Below are 17802 nucleotides of genomic sequence, written 5' to 3'. Positions count from 1 at the left end.
AAAAAGTGATGCGCTGTGAATACATTCCGAATGCACAGTATAACATAAGGCCATTCAGCAAGATAATGATGCAAAATTCAAATTCAAGTCCATATCATGATGTTTGACAAGAATCAAAATTAAAGTCTTGGACGGGCCTAGTTACTGTTAACATCTAAATCCAATTGAGATGCTCTGGCAGGACCTGAAACGAGCATTTCATATCTGAAAACCAACCAGTGTTTCACAATAAAACTTGCAAGAAAAAAATTTGCTAAAATTCCTCTGCACCAACGTGAAAGACTGATTTTGAATTATAGGAAGTGTTTGGTTGCAGTTATTACAGCTAAGGGTAGGCAGCAAGTTACTAAGCGTAAAGGTGCAATTTCTTTTTCACACAGTACCAGCTGATGCTAGATAATACAATCTATGATAATAGATCATTCAACAAAAAAGTTAATTGTTCTCTCAGATGTACTTTCATCAATTAATACATTACATTTTGGCCAAAGACCTGAAAAACTGAGAGTAAGCCTTTGGACTGAGGAAAGAAACTGAAGAGAATGGAGAAAACTCACTCAAAAACATAGAATACACAAAACTTTCACCAAAAAGACAGACCCTACCGCCAGAAAGTGAACAAGTGTTTTTAGCTGAATGCCGACATCACCACCTTTTGCATCTTAGCGCCACCCACAATATAGGTAACCTGCTCTCAATTATTACAATTTAGGATAGAACAAGAAAAATGTGGTTTAATAAAAACATACAACATCATTAATGCTATTTTTTGAATCACTAAGAAATTACTGCACAGTTCCAGAATTTAAAAAAAAGTGCACTGCAAATACTTAAACTGCAACTTGAGGAAATACTGTACATTGCTAAGGCATGCTGGGAAACTGCAAAACTCAAATAACTTCTCATTCAGAATGACATACATAAGTTAACATTCTCAGACCTGATTAATCCAATTGAGGGTCACTGGGAGCCACATCATATATCAGCATCACCAGTAACAACGCAGGAAACAAAAATAAAATGGTCACTAGTACTTTGCAAAGCCAGCTCACATTCACACCCAAACTTACACAGCGACAACTAAGAAACAATGACTGATAAACATGTTAAATGCTTAAACTGATTCAAAGTTATTTAATGTGCAACTGTATAGTTGCAAATTTCAAGAGAACCTTTATTCATATAAAGAAAAAAAAGTGAAAAATGCCTTCATTAACAAAAATTATTATACATTTGATAAACATCACTAAATAACAATAAACAAAATCATGAGATGTGACTCTTGTCAATTATACAGTGTGTGTTTCACAACAATATTATGACAAAGTTGCATTTAACTTGCTGCCAGAAGGAAAACGGTACATATAATGGATGGTGGTGAAGAGATGGGGAATTCCTATCTTAATTAGTCTATTTATTTCATTTTGTTTCTTCACTATGGCCAAATTTGAAGGAATAAGTATTAGTTTAAAATTTATAAGTGTTCACTTACAAAGGAATTGTTACAGCTGACGGACTTCTAGCTGTAGTCCCACAGTTCAATGCATAAACAGAAAGAGGGAGAAAGCACACAACTAAATGAGGATTTAAATTAAAGTGAGTAATTATATCTTAACGTAAAATTCAACTGAAATGTATATATTCACCAGGCACTGTGGCTCAAAACGTATCGGCTATACCCAATATACACTTGACACTATTATTTTCAATGGAAGATGCTTTATTCCAGTTTGACATTAAAATACATTTACAAGAACCTGTAATATCTGGCAATACACCAATACAAGACTTTTACTTTTATGATAAAGCTATTCTGTTACACCGTGCATTGAAAAACAGGTCACCCTAATTACTTTCCTGATTAACCTTGAAATAATTGTTCATCTAAAGCAATCACTGTGTCAAATGTTCTGAAATCTTCTGAAGTTTTCATTTTATATAATGTAAACTGTATATCACATCATAGCACTGCACTTAATAGCATATGCAATAGCATTACACTAAAAAATAAAAAAAAAATAAAAATATACAGGTTTAATGAGGATAGGCCATATGGCTCATTATAGATTGTCAGTTCTTATTTTCCCAGTATATCAAAAAATACCAAGTTGATATCTGAAGGCCCTCAGAAAGATCAAATAGACCACACTGGGAGGTAAATGGTTTTGTAAATGTGTCTAGAGTTCTCCATATAAACTATAAAGAACTATTGTCTAACGCGGATGTAACTTTCTCACAAGAACATTTTGCTCTGCCATTGTAGAATGATTTATTTTACAGTAGCAGCAGGTATTAACATATCTTTTCCTTTTTGCAGTTTTAAATATTTCTACCAGATTTCAGATTGGGGAAAAAAAAAAAAAAAAAACAGCTCCTCCTATGCTCTCTCTTAGCATACTATAAATGAAGTAGCTCTGAAAAAAGCCTGCTAGCTCTCCTGCAAATGGAAATCAAAACCACACTCCCACATCATATAATTTTCATATTTATGTATACAGGTGCCAATGCAATTTCTGATTTAACATTTAAACAAAAAAGGTACTGTATCTGAAAGAGCACAGCTGACTTTAAATAATGCATTAGACTATAATAAGACTTGCAAATCTAGTTAAAAAATAACAGACATTGGACATATTAATGTGAAATACATTACATAAAACGTAAGCTTGAGAACGACCCAATTGGAAGAAAGTACTGAGCAGTTGTTACTCATAAACTGCAGACTAGGGGCAGTTTAGAGGGCATCTTACTTAGGACAGATGGACCGAAAACTGAATGGGGAATTTTTGAAGCCAACATTACATAAATGGTTCTAATATTAAAAGAAACCGATAGATGTGCATTACATGTTTACACTTTAATGTAAATCATGCATATTTTACGCTTCAATATAACGTTTTGTCTTTTTGTTGCATGTCATTTTGTGTTGGAATTTAAATATATTTTTTCTATTACTACATAATGCATTGGTTTCTAAGTGGAAGACCGCTTTTTATTAAATAATTCCCATTTTTTTTAAATAGCTAAAAACAAATATTGCTCAGTAATAAAAGAACCAGTGCAGAATTACTGGCCATGTGTTGTTACTGTCAAGTTTAAAGTAAAACAAGCTATAATTGAAAGGGGGACACTACTCCCTATGCTCTTCTGCAATATGCAAAGTCTAGCTAACGTATACAGAATTAAACTTTAAACGTTTTACGGAAAAATAAGCATTACCTTTTCACGCAATGCTTTAGAAAACCACTCCACTCGCTTTTTTAAATTACTGTGTTCCTACTGATTGCAGGCAAACTTTCAAATATTTATTTATACAGTAAAGTAACCGATAATTTCGAACCCCCACCCCCTACAATTCTCCACTAAAGCAGTGCAAACATTTTTAAGAATTAATAAAATCACTCCTTACAGTTCAAAAAAGATTTAGTCTTTTTAATCCTTATTAAATCTTTACCTTGCCTTTAACTTGCAGCAGCGCCCTCCTGTCAGATTGGAGTTCAATCTCTCACCCACCACCAGAAGTGTGAATGCAACCAAACCTGAAGGTGACCACGCCTACTAACCACGCTTTCTGAATGGACAACAGCATATAAATCCCACCTGGTCCAGCGCCGTCTGTCTGCTGTCAAAGATTTCGTTTTAGATTACTATAGGTTAATTTGCGTGCCGTTCAAGATACTTGCGCGCATAAAAATAAATACCCTCATTTAATTGGTCGACAGTGCGGCTTCATAACAGATGTCTTCTAAACGTAATCATTATTCTCCGCCTTTTCTAATGAAGGTACCGCCTCTCCTACGGACATCCGTTCGCTTGCTTAACATTAGCACACCCATTTGATTTTGTAACAGGCATCTTATACCCTTATACGGCAGTGAGTACGAAATGCTGATTGGTCAATTTTTTGTCAATTAGAAATAACTCCACGCCTACAGTGTAATTATGAAGACGTACTTGTTTTAACCCTGTGACGTTATTTTGTTATCTTAAAGATGGCGGCGCCCATGTTTTTTGTGGAGTTATGGTTGTGTAATTAAAAAATATGCGTATGTGGGATATAAATAAGAGAAATCTAAAAGGAGAATTTTAATTCGTTTTAGAATTTACAGTACTGGTAAGAACCTGTCGTTCTTCTGCGTCGTTATTGCCGTTCTTCATATCGTCTTTTTTGTAGTTGTTAATGTACCGAAATGCGTCTTGGGGTAGTCTAGCAACGACAAAAGGCAGTATGTTATCCTTAATAAATGTGTAAAGGTATTCATTTTTGCACTGTTCTTGATGGTATCGTTGTAAACTAAGTGAATGTTTGTTGAATAAGACCTCATGGAATGTGTATGCAGTAAAACTAACAGTTAACTTTCTCTCGCAGGCGTTTGACACAGTGAAATCTTCTTCAGCTTTAACAAATGAAGGAAAATAAGGAAAATTCTACCCCCGTTACCCCTACTACAAGCCAGGACCATATCAAACCATGCTGGTACTGGGACAAAAAAGATCTGGCACACACACCATCGCAATCTGAAGGTCTTGATCCAGCAACCGAAGCACGGTATCGGAGAGAAGGCGCACGATTCATTTTCGACGTCGGGACACGTCTGGGGCTGTATCCTTTAATGTCTGGGGATCATGTCAAATGTGTGTGTTAGTGAATACGAAGTAGTTTAAATAGGCTTAATAGGGAGATGTTTGGAACAGGTAATTGGATTTTTTCCTTGATGTGATCTGCTTCTTCTTTAACCATTCTTTATAACTAATATTTCTTATTATTACAATTCTGGAGGTTGTTACTCCAGTATGTGTAATCACGATAAGTTTGAAATAAAGATTTAGCAGTATAACCTGACCTAAATTAATTGACCCATTCCGTTTTGACCGCTGAGTGCACAAAATTGTCCATGTTTTCCCAGTCTTTAATGTTGCATTTCATGAACATCACAAAGTGTGTTACATTTAACAGTATATTGTAACCACCAGAAAGAAATGTCAGCGTTTTTACCAAATTAGTTCAATGTAAACATTCCTATTGTACAGACATGGATTCCTTATGTGTAATGTATAAAAGTGCTACGCATGGGCAGTGGAAACCTCTTTCAGAGATGTAGGGGGTGTATGTTTACACACTATATTGAGCAGGAGATATTAAGAAGGTACCTGAAATGTTATTTCATAAAAAAAAAAAAAATTGAATTCAGAGATGTTATACTCTAGTAAGAGCACATCTGGAGTATTGTGTGCAGTTCTGGTCACTACACTCCAAGGAACACGCAGTAGCATTTGAAGCTGTGTAGATGAGCAACCAAGTGCATCTCAGGGCTTAAAGGAGTACTTCATCCGCATCTTTTTTATTTATTTATTTATTTTGGTTACTTACCCATGTACTTTGTAATGTTGACCAAGAATTATCTTTAGTATTCTGTTTTCTTGTAAAATTGAGGGGAAAAACATTTCACTTAACATAAGTAAATGCTAATGTAAAAAATGTCCGGTGTGGGTTGAATCTCATCTTACATGTGTCACATAATCCACATGTCAGCTATTCAATTGTGTGCACAAAATGTCTTGTTTTTTCATAAATATTGGAAAATAGTTACTACTTCAATGAATTATCAGTGCACATCAGAAACGGGAACCTTAAAGCCTCATGCGAGTGAAAGCTTTGATAATTTTGAATTAGCTATTTGGTTATATCATTTTGGGTGTAGTATTCCTTTATGGACATATCATACTCCTACAGATGTCAAGAATTTAAACTTGTTTAGTCTCTAGCAGACAAGAGTATACGGGAACCTAATCCAGACCTTCAAAATTCTCAAGTGCAGTAATGAAGTATATCCAGCAGAATTTCTTCACCTTAAAGTTGAATCACGTACTCGAGGCAATCGGTGGAAATTAAGGGGAAGTGCATTTCTTTATGCAAAAAGTTGTGGGAATCTGGAATAGCTACCGAGACATTTAATGGAAGCAGAAACCTTGATAACCTTTTAAGAAGTATCTGGATAACATCTCCTATAATTAGCTGTTAGTTAAACAGTCTTGATGGCCTGAATGGTTTCCTCTCCTTTGTCAAATTTCTTATGTAAATAGTACATAAATTGCTGTTATAAACATTCTAAATGTACCATAAACATGGGTATCCCATTGGGCACAATTGATAAAGCAGCAATTGGCTGATTTTGTTTCCTAATTTATTAGTTTTCAACTAGTTGACTTTACATTAAAAAAATGTGTACCACATGCATGCGGGTTGGAAGTGAAAATTAGTGATGGAATATTTACTGTTTTACTGCTGTTGTGGTGACCAATCGGGGAAAAAAGCACAGCCGATAATTCATTTGAGCTGAGCTTGACCACTTGCTCTTCAAGTATCACAACAATTAGAATACATGTAATAGGGGAGGTGGATTTTCAGTCTATCATAAACAAATATTGGAATGTGTTTGTTTTTGTGTGTGTGTGTGTGTGTGATTACACCAGTCAGGAATCTCTTGACATTGCAAAAAATACATTGGACACCCTTTTATAATGTGATAATTACTTAATGTATAGTAACGCATTGGATTCTTCATTTGAGGACTTGTTAATGCATCCAGTGTATTTCTGTCAGCAGCATTACTCTTACTCCAGGTTTAGTCTTAAATTTTTTTTTTTTTTAAAAGGACAGTGTAGATGAAGAAAGTTAATAAGCCAGATCTTTGACATAATATGACTACTAGACCACTTGGGTCAGGATTGAAGTGTTGTTGGGTATCGCACCCCTCTCAGTCATAAAGAATTGATTGCAAGTTAGATAAATTGTCTTTTGGCAGATAGTTCACTACAATAGACTTTGGTTAGTTTATTGGGCTATATAAAAGTAGTTTCATATCTTAAGGTACCGCTTGAAGTGCACTGTCATTGACATTCTTCTTTATCATTTGAGCCCATATTATGATAGCTCTCCAGTGTAATGTAATTTGTTGTCTTTGATGAAACAATATTCTTTTACAGAAAATAGTTTACTGCGATGTTCCCTGATGTGCCGTGTGAAGCCAAAATTTCTTTTTTGATCTACCTGAACCATACAATACTGTGTCATTGCATGCATTTTTTTCTTCAAGTACAGTTAATGGTAGATTAATTATTTTTGAACAAACTCTTTCAAAAATGAACCAGTGGATGAAAAGAAAATAACCTGAAGAAATATGACAGTCTGAGAAGAGGATAATGCTTGATTGAGGAAGATGGAAAAAGATCCCACATACAACTGAGAAAAAATGTGTAAAGGTAGTTTTCAAGGAATTGGAGAAAGATCCCCATGGCTCAAAATGAAGTGCGCTTAGCAGTCTTATATACTGATTAGTGTTACAAAATATTTCTATCCAAGCATACTATACCACTTAATGAAAAGCAAAAAGAACAATGAACTAAAATGTTATGGCATCAAAGCACTCTTTTAAATGACATATTGTTGCAAAAAGAGAGTTGGTAAATTCAAATTTTGTTGAATTAAACATGATTTTTTTTTTATTGAGAATATGAAATGTGCTCAGTTGAAACTAACAATGCCAGAGCAACCATTGTTAGATATCTGAACAATAAAGGTTCCATTGTTTTGGAGACAGAAAAAGGTCTGCTACAAAAGAGTAAACATTTTAGCTATTGTCATGAAAAACTTCCTGTCTAATGTGAGTTTTGTCAGATTTCATAATATTGAAGTATGCATTTTCCTTCCATCAGTGTGGAGAAACCGTATGGAGTAAAATCATGGTGTTTTCATTTAAATGGAGAAGTGTCTTCAAACAGCCATGGTCACAAAGTTTCCAGCTGTGGTTATGCGAGCATGGGCTCAGTACAAAAAAAAAAAAAATAAAACCTATAAATTTTACTAACTAATGCAAACTTCATACATTTTGAGTCTTACCTCAGAGCCTGGACTTCCTGAAAAGCGCTTTGAATTTAACAAAACACATATATATTAGGAACAGTTCAAGAGGGCTGGGTAAGACTGAAGAGGGTATAGAGGATAAAAAGAGACCAATGCCAAGGAAAAAAATTGTACATAGTTTAGAAACAGCCATTTGAAGGAGAGAGTAGGGTTTAGTGAAATAGTAAAACATGAAAAAAGGTGGACCTTAGAAGGGTGGCAATATGGTAGGACTATTTATTAATGAATATTTCAAACAGATTATAAGTAACTAGGTGGTTTGCCCCCTGCTCACTTCGCTCGCCAGCCGCTTTGCGTCTCTGCCGCTTGTGTTGTGAAGAGGGGGGGCTGAACACACCCCAAGGAGACGTGATCACTCCCCCGAAACCCCCTGTTAAACGGTGATACAATAGGAAACAAATTGTTTTTATGTTTTTTTTTTAACCTCCACTTTGCTTGATCAGCTGCTGGATTACTGCTCCTGCCACTCCATGTGATCCGCCTCTCCCGCGGCACTTCAAACATTTAAAAGCCTGTACAGCAGCTGTCCTACTCTTCGTCTTTTATTTCCGGCCCCGGCGTGGTTAAATCTTTTGGCACAAACACTCGTTCTTGATATTTTTTAGTTTATAATCTAAAAATGGAATAAGAATCTGAAAATCTAACAACATTACATTAAAGTTCAATAAATTCTGAAAAGAATGATACTAAACATATATATGTAGGTTTTAAAATAAGCCCAATTTAAAGCGTGACATAAAAATGTCACATAGAATCGTTGCACTTTTAGGCTTAGGATTTTATATAGAGAGAGAGTAGATTTAATACACACCCTGATTCCTCCTTAGATGCGAATACCCCCCACCCCAACCTCAGTTTCAGTTTCACGCAAGGAATTTTTAATTCAGTATTGTTCCTGTGAGCTAAAGATGGAAAGGCAGTTCTAGTTTGCATTTTGCCTAATTGCTTATTTTTAATATGACAGTGCTTGCAAATGTTTCATATCAAGTTTTTTCTTTGCAATAACATTAAGAAAGCTAAAATGACCCAGACATTCAAATTAACTCTGGGCTCTTCACTTTGTACATAAGTCTCTGCTGCAGTGCTAGTACAGTTTCTTTGCAAGGATCAATAAAATTCATTGCTTCTACTTTTTGGGAGATGGTGCACTGAAAATATTAGCAAACCAGCATCTGTGTGTTACTGGCCACAATGATATGTTTAACCATAGTGGAATCATCAATGAAAAGTAATTTGTCCATCCAAGGAAATTATCGTTCTGTCAGTTTTGCCTGGAAAGTTCAAGGTTTATTTACTTTAAAAATTTGTGTGGTTATGTTTAAGGCATGTATGCTACTAAATGAATTTATATCTAAATGTTTATTGGTAGGTGTAATTCAGTCATTTCTAATAGTTTCTGATTTCCTTCCATAATGCAGATATTCCAGCATAACTTATATTTGTAGATATTTGAATATGGTTCTGTATACTAGCCATTGTGAGTATACTGTATATTTGGATGCAAGTCATTGTCAAACGTTTCTTTAACATCTTTATCAGGCATTATGATACACTTGCAACTGGTATTATATATTTCCACCGTTTCTACATGTTTCATTCCTTCAAACAGTTTCCTAGATATGTAAGTATTTTTTCACATTTTGATATGTGTAACTGTTTGCTGTCTTATTATTCAGAATTATACAAAAATATTTTCAAATTATGGTACATATTGCTTGTTAATCTTTTTTTTTTTTCTTTTCCCCCTTAGGTGACAGGAGCTTGCTGTTTGTTTTTAGCTGGTAAAGTGGAAGAAACACCCAAGAAATGTAAAGATATTATTAAAACAGCTCGGAGTTTATTGAATGATGTACAGTTTGCACAGTTTGGTGATGATCCAAAGGTAAGCATTCTTCTATTGTTAAAGCATGATACTAATCAAATCATTATTTTTTTAAAGCTGCTTTTTCCTCTATTCGTGTTGAGGGGATCCAGAACCTTTGGTTTCAGAAATATCTGTAAAGTAGGAGCTAAACCTAGAATGTTTCTCAATACAATGTATAGTAATGTGTAATTAATACTTGCAGGATAAATTGTCATCAGTTTGAAAAGTTTCTTTAGTTTTCGCTAAAACAGCTTTTACAGACTGTAACTGTGTTATTCTGTATCAACATTATACCATTGGGAATTTTTCAGAATATGGTTTTATTTATCTTTTGTTTTTTAGGATAGATATCACTCAGCTTTTATGCCTATTAAAAGAGTTAAAGAATTAGATATCTATTATCATGAACTTCATAGTCAACAATCGCCAGCAAGTCTATTTAATAAGTCTATTTAAAATGATAGAAGCCACCAATAACATATTTCAATAAATCTACCTCACTGGTAATCGGTTAACATCGCTTTGGACAAGAAAAATATGTAGTTAAATGTTGTTTAGATTAGTTTTGTGTAAGCTCTCAAGTTGTGCTGTAGCCTTAAAGCTTGCTACATTAAGATTACTCTGCCTGTGGTTATTTATCAGTGGCTGACACACTTGTCAGATCCTGCCTTCATGCTATAGCCTTGACTGTTCTTCTGGCTGCTCCCATTAGGGGTTGCCACAGTGGATCATCTTTTTCCATATCTTCCTGTCCTCTGCATCTTGCTGTGTTACACCCATCACCTGTATGTCCTTTCTCACCACATCCATAAACCTTCTCTTAGGCCTTTCTCTTTTCCTCTTGCCTGACAGCTTTATCCTTAGAATTAATTTCCCAATATACCCAGCATTTCTCCTCTGCACAAGTCCAAACCAACACAATCTCGCCTTTCTGACTTTGTCTCCAAACTGTCCAACCTGAGCTGACCCTCTAATGTACTCATTTCTAATCCTGTCCATTCTCAACAAACCCAGTGCAAATCTTAACATCTTTAACTCTGCCACCTCCAGCTCTGTCTCATGTTTTTTAGCCTTGACTGTTAATAACAATAATAAATAATCTCTCGACACTGGCTATATCCTAGCTTTGAAAATTGTGACAATTCAAAGCCAGAAAACTAAATTTAAAAAACACAAGATTGTTTTAAAGAGTAATTTCAATTTTAAACAATTAGAAAATGTACCTAATGCTATTGTAACCGTAATATCACATTCCATGTTCTTCCAGTCTTCCTAGTAGTGCTGGGCGGTATACTGGTTCATACCAAAAAACGTTTTTTATTTTTGTTAAGATATGGATTTTTCTTACCGCAACACCGGTTTAAATAGCCTAAACAACGTTCGGAACGTGGCGCAACGGGAAACTGTTTAAGGGGGGACCTTTTTCACTGCTGCACCGCTAAACACGCATGCAACGGAGTACATGCATTAGTGGAGGTATTGAATGTTGAAAATGGACAGAGAACATTCCGAGACTGAAGCTGTAGCAGACAATAAAGTTGAACATGATGCCTCAGAAGAACCTTTGCCGAAAAAGGAGCCGTGTCTGTTGTCTGGAGATACTTTGGTTTTAAAAGGTCGGATGTGGACCATTATGTTCAAATGTGTGAATACTGTTTCTATACTACTGGATAATACTGCGAGCCAAGTTGTACTTGTTTTATTTTTTTTTCAATACTGTGTAATGTACCTGGGTACTGTGTAATAGTGTGACTTTATTCTCGACATTCCTACTTTATTCTCGCCGTTTATGTCGAGATTAAAGTCGACATGTTGACTTTATTCTAGTAATTTGTCATTATAGTAGAACATCGTAAACTAAACTTCATTTTAAAATGAATATTTAATTTAATAGATTTTCTCAAACCTCGTCATAACTTACGTAGCACATTAAATGCTTTGTGTTAAGTGTTCTCCGAGCTCATGTTAATCGCTACTGACTTCCTCTTGCATTAAGAGGAGGCGCAGGCAGCAATCACCACACAGAATACACTAATTTCATGATATTCCTGCTCCCTTAGGTCTGGTCATTGAATAAACTACATTAATGCTACAGTAAATGTATTTGTTTTCCTTATTCTAATGTGTGTTTATTTTTCAGTTTTGGATTATCCTCTTTTCCCATAGCCTCCATCCATTCAGTTCGTTATGGAAAATTTGATTTTTTTTAAAAAGGCAAAAGCTGACATTCAATTGTAAAACCACAGTTTGTTTTACATCACACTAATTTTGGCATTGTGTTACTCCAGACAGACTGTACAATGCCACAGTATTTTGCAGATCTGTTCTGAGCATGACTTCCACAGTTAGGCTTTTGAATAGAAGTATGAATGGTTAGCTTGTTAATCAAGCTTACACCACCATTCACAAAGTAGTTTAAGTCAGTTTTCTTCTGCCCCAATGCTCTATTTTTTGATTTACAGGTACAGTATACTGTAGCATGTTGTTCAACACTACTCTGGCACACTAAAAGTATCGTTCATCTGTTCCTTTTTTGATTCACTGTTTAACCTATGTTCCTTAACTGTTGTGTCATGCTAAGATGTTCTCACTAATGCCAAATGGAAAATATCTGTCAAAATTCCTTTTTATTATGTTTTAAATCTCCACTTTAAAGATACTTTTCAGTGTCAGCAATGTAAATGTCGCTACCTCAGCCAACATGTAGTATCGTTATAAATGACTGCTTGTTCTATGAGGAATAGTTAAAATGATGAGGTGTAATTAAAGATATTCAGGCCATCTTTGTTACATCAGTTTCGATTTCCAGTTCAAGTTTGTCATTCTAGCCATATCTAAAATATAGTGGGACAAAATTACATTACTGAAGATCAGAAAATGTGCAAAAAAAAGAAAGGGAAAACCACAAATTACACACACACACACGCACACACAAAAACAGTGCTAAATTCACAAAGTCCAGCCAATACCTATGTAAAACAGCTTAATTGTGTCTGTTATTCCTTGATGGCTGGCTCCTCACCGCAGCACTCAATGGTTGTAATATGCTGCAAACTCATCAAACTGGGTCTGTATCCTTGATCAACTTTTAACCTTCTGCATTTTTTAAAATTAACCATAGTCTATGCTTCTTTGTGATTTGTTTTAAAGTTTTGCTCTGTATTGTTCGTTACCTTAGCACTTGCCTGGAAAACACTCAAACTAATGTATTCAGAATTTTTAAATTGCTGAGAATAAAGTTGCCTGTTTAATAAATAATTATAATGAGGAGGAAATACGTCACCTTGGATGCACAGAGAATCCTGTTTTTGTGAATGGCTGTGTGTTCAAATGTCCCTTTTAGTTTGAAGGCTACAGTATTTACTCTCCAGTACATGAGTAAAAGTGGTTCATGCTTTGCAGACTTGCTGCGAGTAAAAATAAATAAATAAATAAATAGATAATTCCAGTGAAGCACCATGCAAGTGTGTATATCTAAGGATTTAAGCTCCTTTTCATTGTTTATTTTTTTGCTTGCTATCTATCCTAACAAGGACTGCTCAGCCAGCCTTCAGTTCTAGACTAAAGGCAAGAAGATGGATGTGCAGATGATTCTCTTTTATAGGGTGCACCTGCACTAAATTTTGATGGCTCTTATATTTACCTGAGTGCCAGTATGATGTTATCATGATTAGATGGGCTAGCTTTTGTTCTTGCTTTTTGTTTGAAGTGTTATAAAAGTGTTGATGTGCTGCAAAAATTTTAAAATATCTTAATAGTGTATATATGTATCATTTTTTCTTTAGGAGGAAGTTATGGTCTTGGAGAGAATTTTACTGCAGACAATAAAATTTGATCTACAGGTGGAACATCCATACCAGTTTCTTCTCCGATATGCAAAGCAACTGAAAGGTTGTCTTTTAATTTAATTTTTGCAGTTTTTGTTAATGTACTACAATAATTGTTTCACTGTAGTCTGTTTTAATGGGTAAGATATTGCCCAAGACAGGTCGTATGCTTAAAATATTGGCCACTAGAATACAACTGAAGAAAAAGCAATCAAACCCCAGATTTTGCGTACCCTAAAATATATAAAATATTGGATATGGATCCACAGTTTGTGGGTTTTTTTTTTTTTTTTTATATATAGAATCTACTGACAGTGGATATTTTTTCTGCTATCTTCTCTTAATGTCCTATTTTTACAGACTGTTCCAATTCCCACTAAAGTACAATTTCATTAATCTCTCTTTGGGCTTTTTTTTTTTTTGCTACAAGAGAGTGAACTAATTTGTGCACTAGCACACTTTGTAACAGGATTCACTGGATTGAGACGGTTATTATGTAGTTTTGGATGCCTGAGTTTGTTTGGAAACTACATGGCTGCAAACTAAACATTTACTCTCTTAAATTGCTGGGTGAAATTAAGAACGCCCATTCTCTTGCCTGAGTTGTAAATGTATACACTTGTGTTTTGGACTCTTTCTCAAGTTGGATTATGATATACAGTTAGGTCCATAAATATTTGGACAGAGACAACTTTTTCTAATTTTGGTTCTGTACATTACCACAATGATTTTTAAATGAAACAACTCAGATGCAGTTGAAGTGCAGACTTTCAGCTGTAACTCAGTGGGGTGAACAAAACAATTGCATAAAAATGTGAGGCAACCAAAGCATTTTTTGAACACAATCCCTTCATTTCAGGGGCTCAAAAGTAATTTGGATGCACTAAATTTTGTATTTAAATTGGAAATTAAAGTTGGTGCTACTGATTCTTTTGTTTAATATTTTGGGATTTTCTGCCTTATCAGATAAGAGTACTGTTGAATTTAAATAATTAAAGTGTACGTTCAGTATTTCTCAAGTCAAACACAATCATCGTATATATTACATTACATTAGTCATATTAGTTTGCCAATACAAAAAACTAGTCTGTTCTTTAGCTTTATAAAGAGTCTACTCGGTCCAACATAAAAATAATAGCCTTTAAACTTAACCAAATTCGTCCACTTAGAAGCAGCAACAGTTTCAATTTAAGACAACACGTCTTCTGTGTTTGAGGCAAGCTTGTGACAACAAAAGTAAGCTGGAAATAATGCATTTTATCAGAAATTCTTGGTGCTGTTTTCCAGTGATAAGGATATACTTTTTGCCCACTTGTCTGCTCTCAGCAGACATCATAGGAGGGGATTTGACGCCCCAGCCCCCCATTTGTCAAGTTTGTTTGAACACAGCAATATATCTGAACTGAGCTGTTTACACTGCATTGTTTTGTTTTTTTTTTTTTTAAAAAAGCAAGAGTGTGCAATAGAGCTAAACCACAGTGAAACAGATAGATGCACTACAAACCAGTCGTCAAATTTTATAGTGCATACTGAGTTGCTCATCTTGAGGATATGGTAACAAACTGAGGACACCATTTTTGAGTGAGGAAAGTATGTGACACTAACTGATACCAATCACACTTTAAACACACAGGGAGAAGGCAGGAATGACAGCTGTGTACTGCCACTCTGCTTAGGCTAAAGCATTTGCACTAAACTAAATAAACTTCAGCCTGATTAAAACTAAATTGTGTACTTATTGGTTCTTGTCACTTGATTGCACACTATGCGCCTGCTCAGCCTTTCTATTGTTAGATCACTGAAGCATGCATGTTAATGACGACAGTGAAAGTAATAGACAATATTTTTGCGAAATCCTCCTTAATAAAATCCCTGTGTGCGTCCAGGTGTCTTCTGGTGAAGTGTGCATGCGCGGGGCACGGTGCGATGCGCGATATTACTGTCAGAGACAGTTATAGGCGTTTTACGGAAATACAAACTAGTATTACTGCGAGAGGAAATTAAAGGTACACAATATAGTGACTCATATTACAGCCACATACAAGCCAGTATTACTGTCGGAGGAGATTAAAGGCATATTACCGACGCGCACGCCTGTATTACCGCCAGAGAAAATTAAAGGTATATTATGGACGTACAAGACAGTATTACTGTCACAGAAAATTAAAGACACACAATACACGGCGGCAGCCCACGAAGAACGGTCAGCTCAGCAAGTAAACATCAACAAAAGAAAGGCTGAAAGACAAAGAAAAATACGATCAACATACAAAATGAGATCAAGTTCCCTTGCAATTTAGATAGATAGATAGATAGATAGATAGATACTTTATTAATCCCGATGGGAAATTCACATTTAATATAGACTGTTCCTATTAATGTTTATGCACTACTGTTCTAGCACCCGTTATTGTAACGGGCTAAATGACTAGTAACACAATAAAAAGAGTGTCTGTGATAAGATTCCATAGAGTGAAGGATTGTGAGTTAAAGTAAGTGTGACTTTTTCAGTGATGGACTAGTTCTCTGCATAACAAGAGGCAGCAGTTCACATCTTGGCAACAGCACTCAATAATGCCAGTAACAGTGCCTGGAAATGACTCTTGGAAGTGAGCCCATGCCCCTGGTCCTAAAGTGTTTTTAAAGCAGCATTTCCAGGGAAACTATGATTGAGATAATTTCTTTTTACCATTTTCTGAGTTAAGAGGTGATAGTTGTTTCTCTATAATATCTTCTATGATTTTAGTACATTTAATCCTAATGATCACAGTCTTAACACTAGAATTACCAGAGTCTACGAAAAAACTCGTAGATCTGGCCCACCTTAAATCCATTCGCACCTCTCCGCCAGCGTCTTTTGTCATCTAAATGTGCTGATAAACACAAGCTGCAAGCAGCCGGCTATCTAATCCCCCCACCGACTTAGAACGTGCACGAACTTCTCCCAGCTCATGCCTTGATTGATTATCTGGGAGTGAAGTGGAGTTTAGAGTGGAAATAATAGATCGTTATTTGGTGTACACGCATTTCATGTGTGTTCCGTTTCTACAGTAATCTGTGTAAACACATTGTTAAAACAAACTTTTTCATATTTTAGTAATAAATGTTACAAAATGTAGGCATAAACTATAAAATGTTTGAAGCCTGAAATCCAAAGATCAAATAAATACTAAGTCTAACATATGACCTGCTTTGTGTGTAGGCTGGCTAATATGCTGGCTCAAATGAAGAGAGTCCCTGATGTTCATGAATTCTTTTACTTTCGGGTCACACTGATTATCAACATGAAAGTTAAAGTCACCGACTATTAGGAACATGTCCTAGTTCGTAATTACTCAAAAGAAAGACTTCATGAGTAACAATGGCAAGGTACTCAAAGGGCTTGAATTTGCCAAAGCCGACATCTTTACACTTTAACCGGCTCGAGTAAATGTTTGCTAAACTGCCGCCTTTCTTACCTTGGTGATCTGCATGAGCAAAGCTGTAATTCGGAGGCGCAGATTCAATTAAAACAGCTACACCATCAGAGCTAAGCCACGTTTCACTTAGGAAAATTGATTTTATTTGATTGATCACTAATAAGATCGTTGATGGAAAACACCTTGTTGGTTAATGCTCTAACATTTAATAAAGCCATATTAAATGTTTCGGAAGAGCAGAACTGAATTGTATGTGCGTTATGGGTATTCGAGGTAGAAATTAAGTTGTTTTTATTAGGGCCGCTCTGTGCATATTTTTTTATTTAATCTAATTTAATTTTAATTTAATTTAAAGTAATATATTCTTTAAATTTTAATAACATTTGTGTTCACTTTGAACTCCAGTGCCCTTATCTTTCATTATTGAGCACAAGAACAGGATAGGTATATATTTTTTTTAAATTAATAAATTGCTTCACTTTAGAACACAGTGACGTGCGGCAAATTAATATATACCATTATTGTGAAGAAATAACTTTGACTTGAAAAATACCAAACTTACTCTTTAATACACAAAAGCACTTTTTAAATTTAGAGAGTGCATCTTCAGAAAAAATAAATACCAACACCACAGTGTGCACATCCAAAAGAACATATAGAGCAGCTCAGCAGAGGCTGTACTGCCTGATTTGTGTTTAAAATGACACCACTTTTTTTTTTCCCCTTGCCCACTGATCTAGTCTGGGATTGCAGGGGGCTAGTTTCTGT

The 17802-nt window shown here is 35.2% G+C and overlaps 2 protein-coding genes across 5 annotated transcripts in view; one reads left to right on the top strand and one right to left on the bottom strand.

The window, feature by feature from the left end:
- Window positions 1–3613, bottom strand: part of setd3 (SET domain containing 3, actin histidine methyltransferase) — a 101107-nt gene extending 97494 nt beyond the window's left edge. The window contains exon 1 of one of the 3 annotated variants that reach the window (XM_028821516.2): window positions 3455–3613. The gene's annotated coding sequence lies outside the window, so the exon portion shown is untranslated. The remainder of the gene's footprint in view (window positions 1–3454) is intronic. The other 2 variants (XM_028821517.2, XM_028821518.2) reach the window with 2 other exon arrangements.
- Window positions 3614–3961: 348 nt separating this feature from the next.
- The window catches only part of ccnk (cyclin K), a 33997-nt gene continuing 20156 nt past the window's right edge, over window positions 3962–17802 (top strand). Inside the window, exons 1-5 of one of the 2 annotated variants that reach the window (XM_028821646.2) lie at window positions 3962–4114; window positions 4370–4603; window positions 9464–9545; window positions 9675–9806; window positions 13574–13679. In XM_028821646.2, coding sequence (XP_028677479.1) covers window positions 4407–4603; window positions 9464–9545; window positions 9675–9806; window positions 13574–13679 — 517 coding nt within the window. In that variant the 5' untranslated portion in view covers window positions 3962–4114; window positions 4370–4406. Of the gene's footprint in view, window positions 4115–4164; window positions 4255–4369; window positions 4604–9463; window positions 9546–9674; window positions 9807–13573; window positions 13680–17802 lie in introns of those variants that run through there. The other variant, XM_051919802.1, reaches the window with a different exon arrangement.

Source organism: Erpetoichthys calabaricus, chromosome 16 (genome assembly GCF_900747795.2).
Source record: "Erpetoichthys calabaricus chromosome 16, fErpCal1.3, whole genome shotgun sequence".
Taxonomy (NCBI): Eukaryota; Metazoa; Chordata; class Cladistia; order Polypteriformes; family Polypteridae; genus Erpetoichthys; species Erpetoichthys calabaricus.
This window is presented reverse-complemented; position numbering and strand designations above follow the sequence as displayed.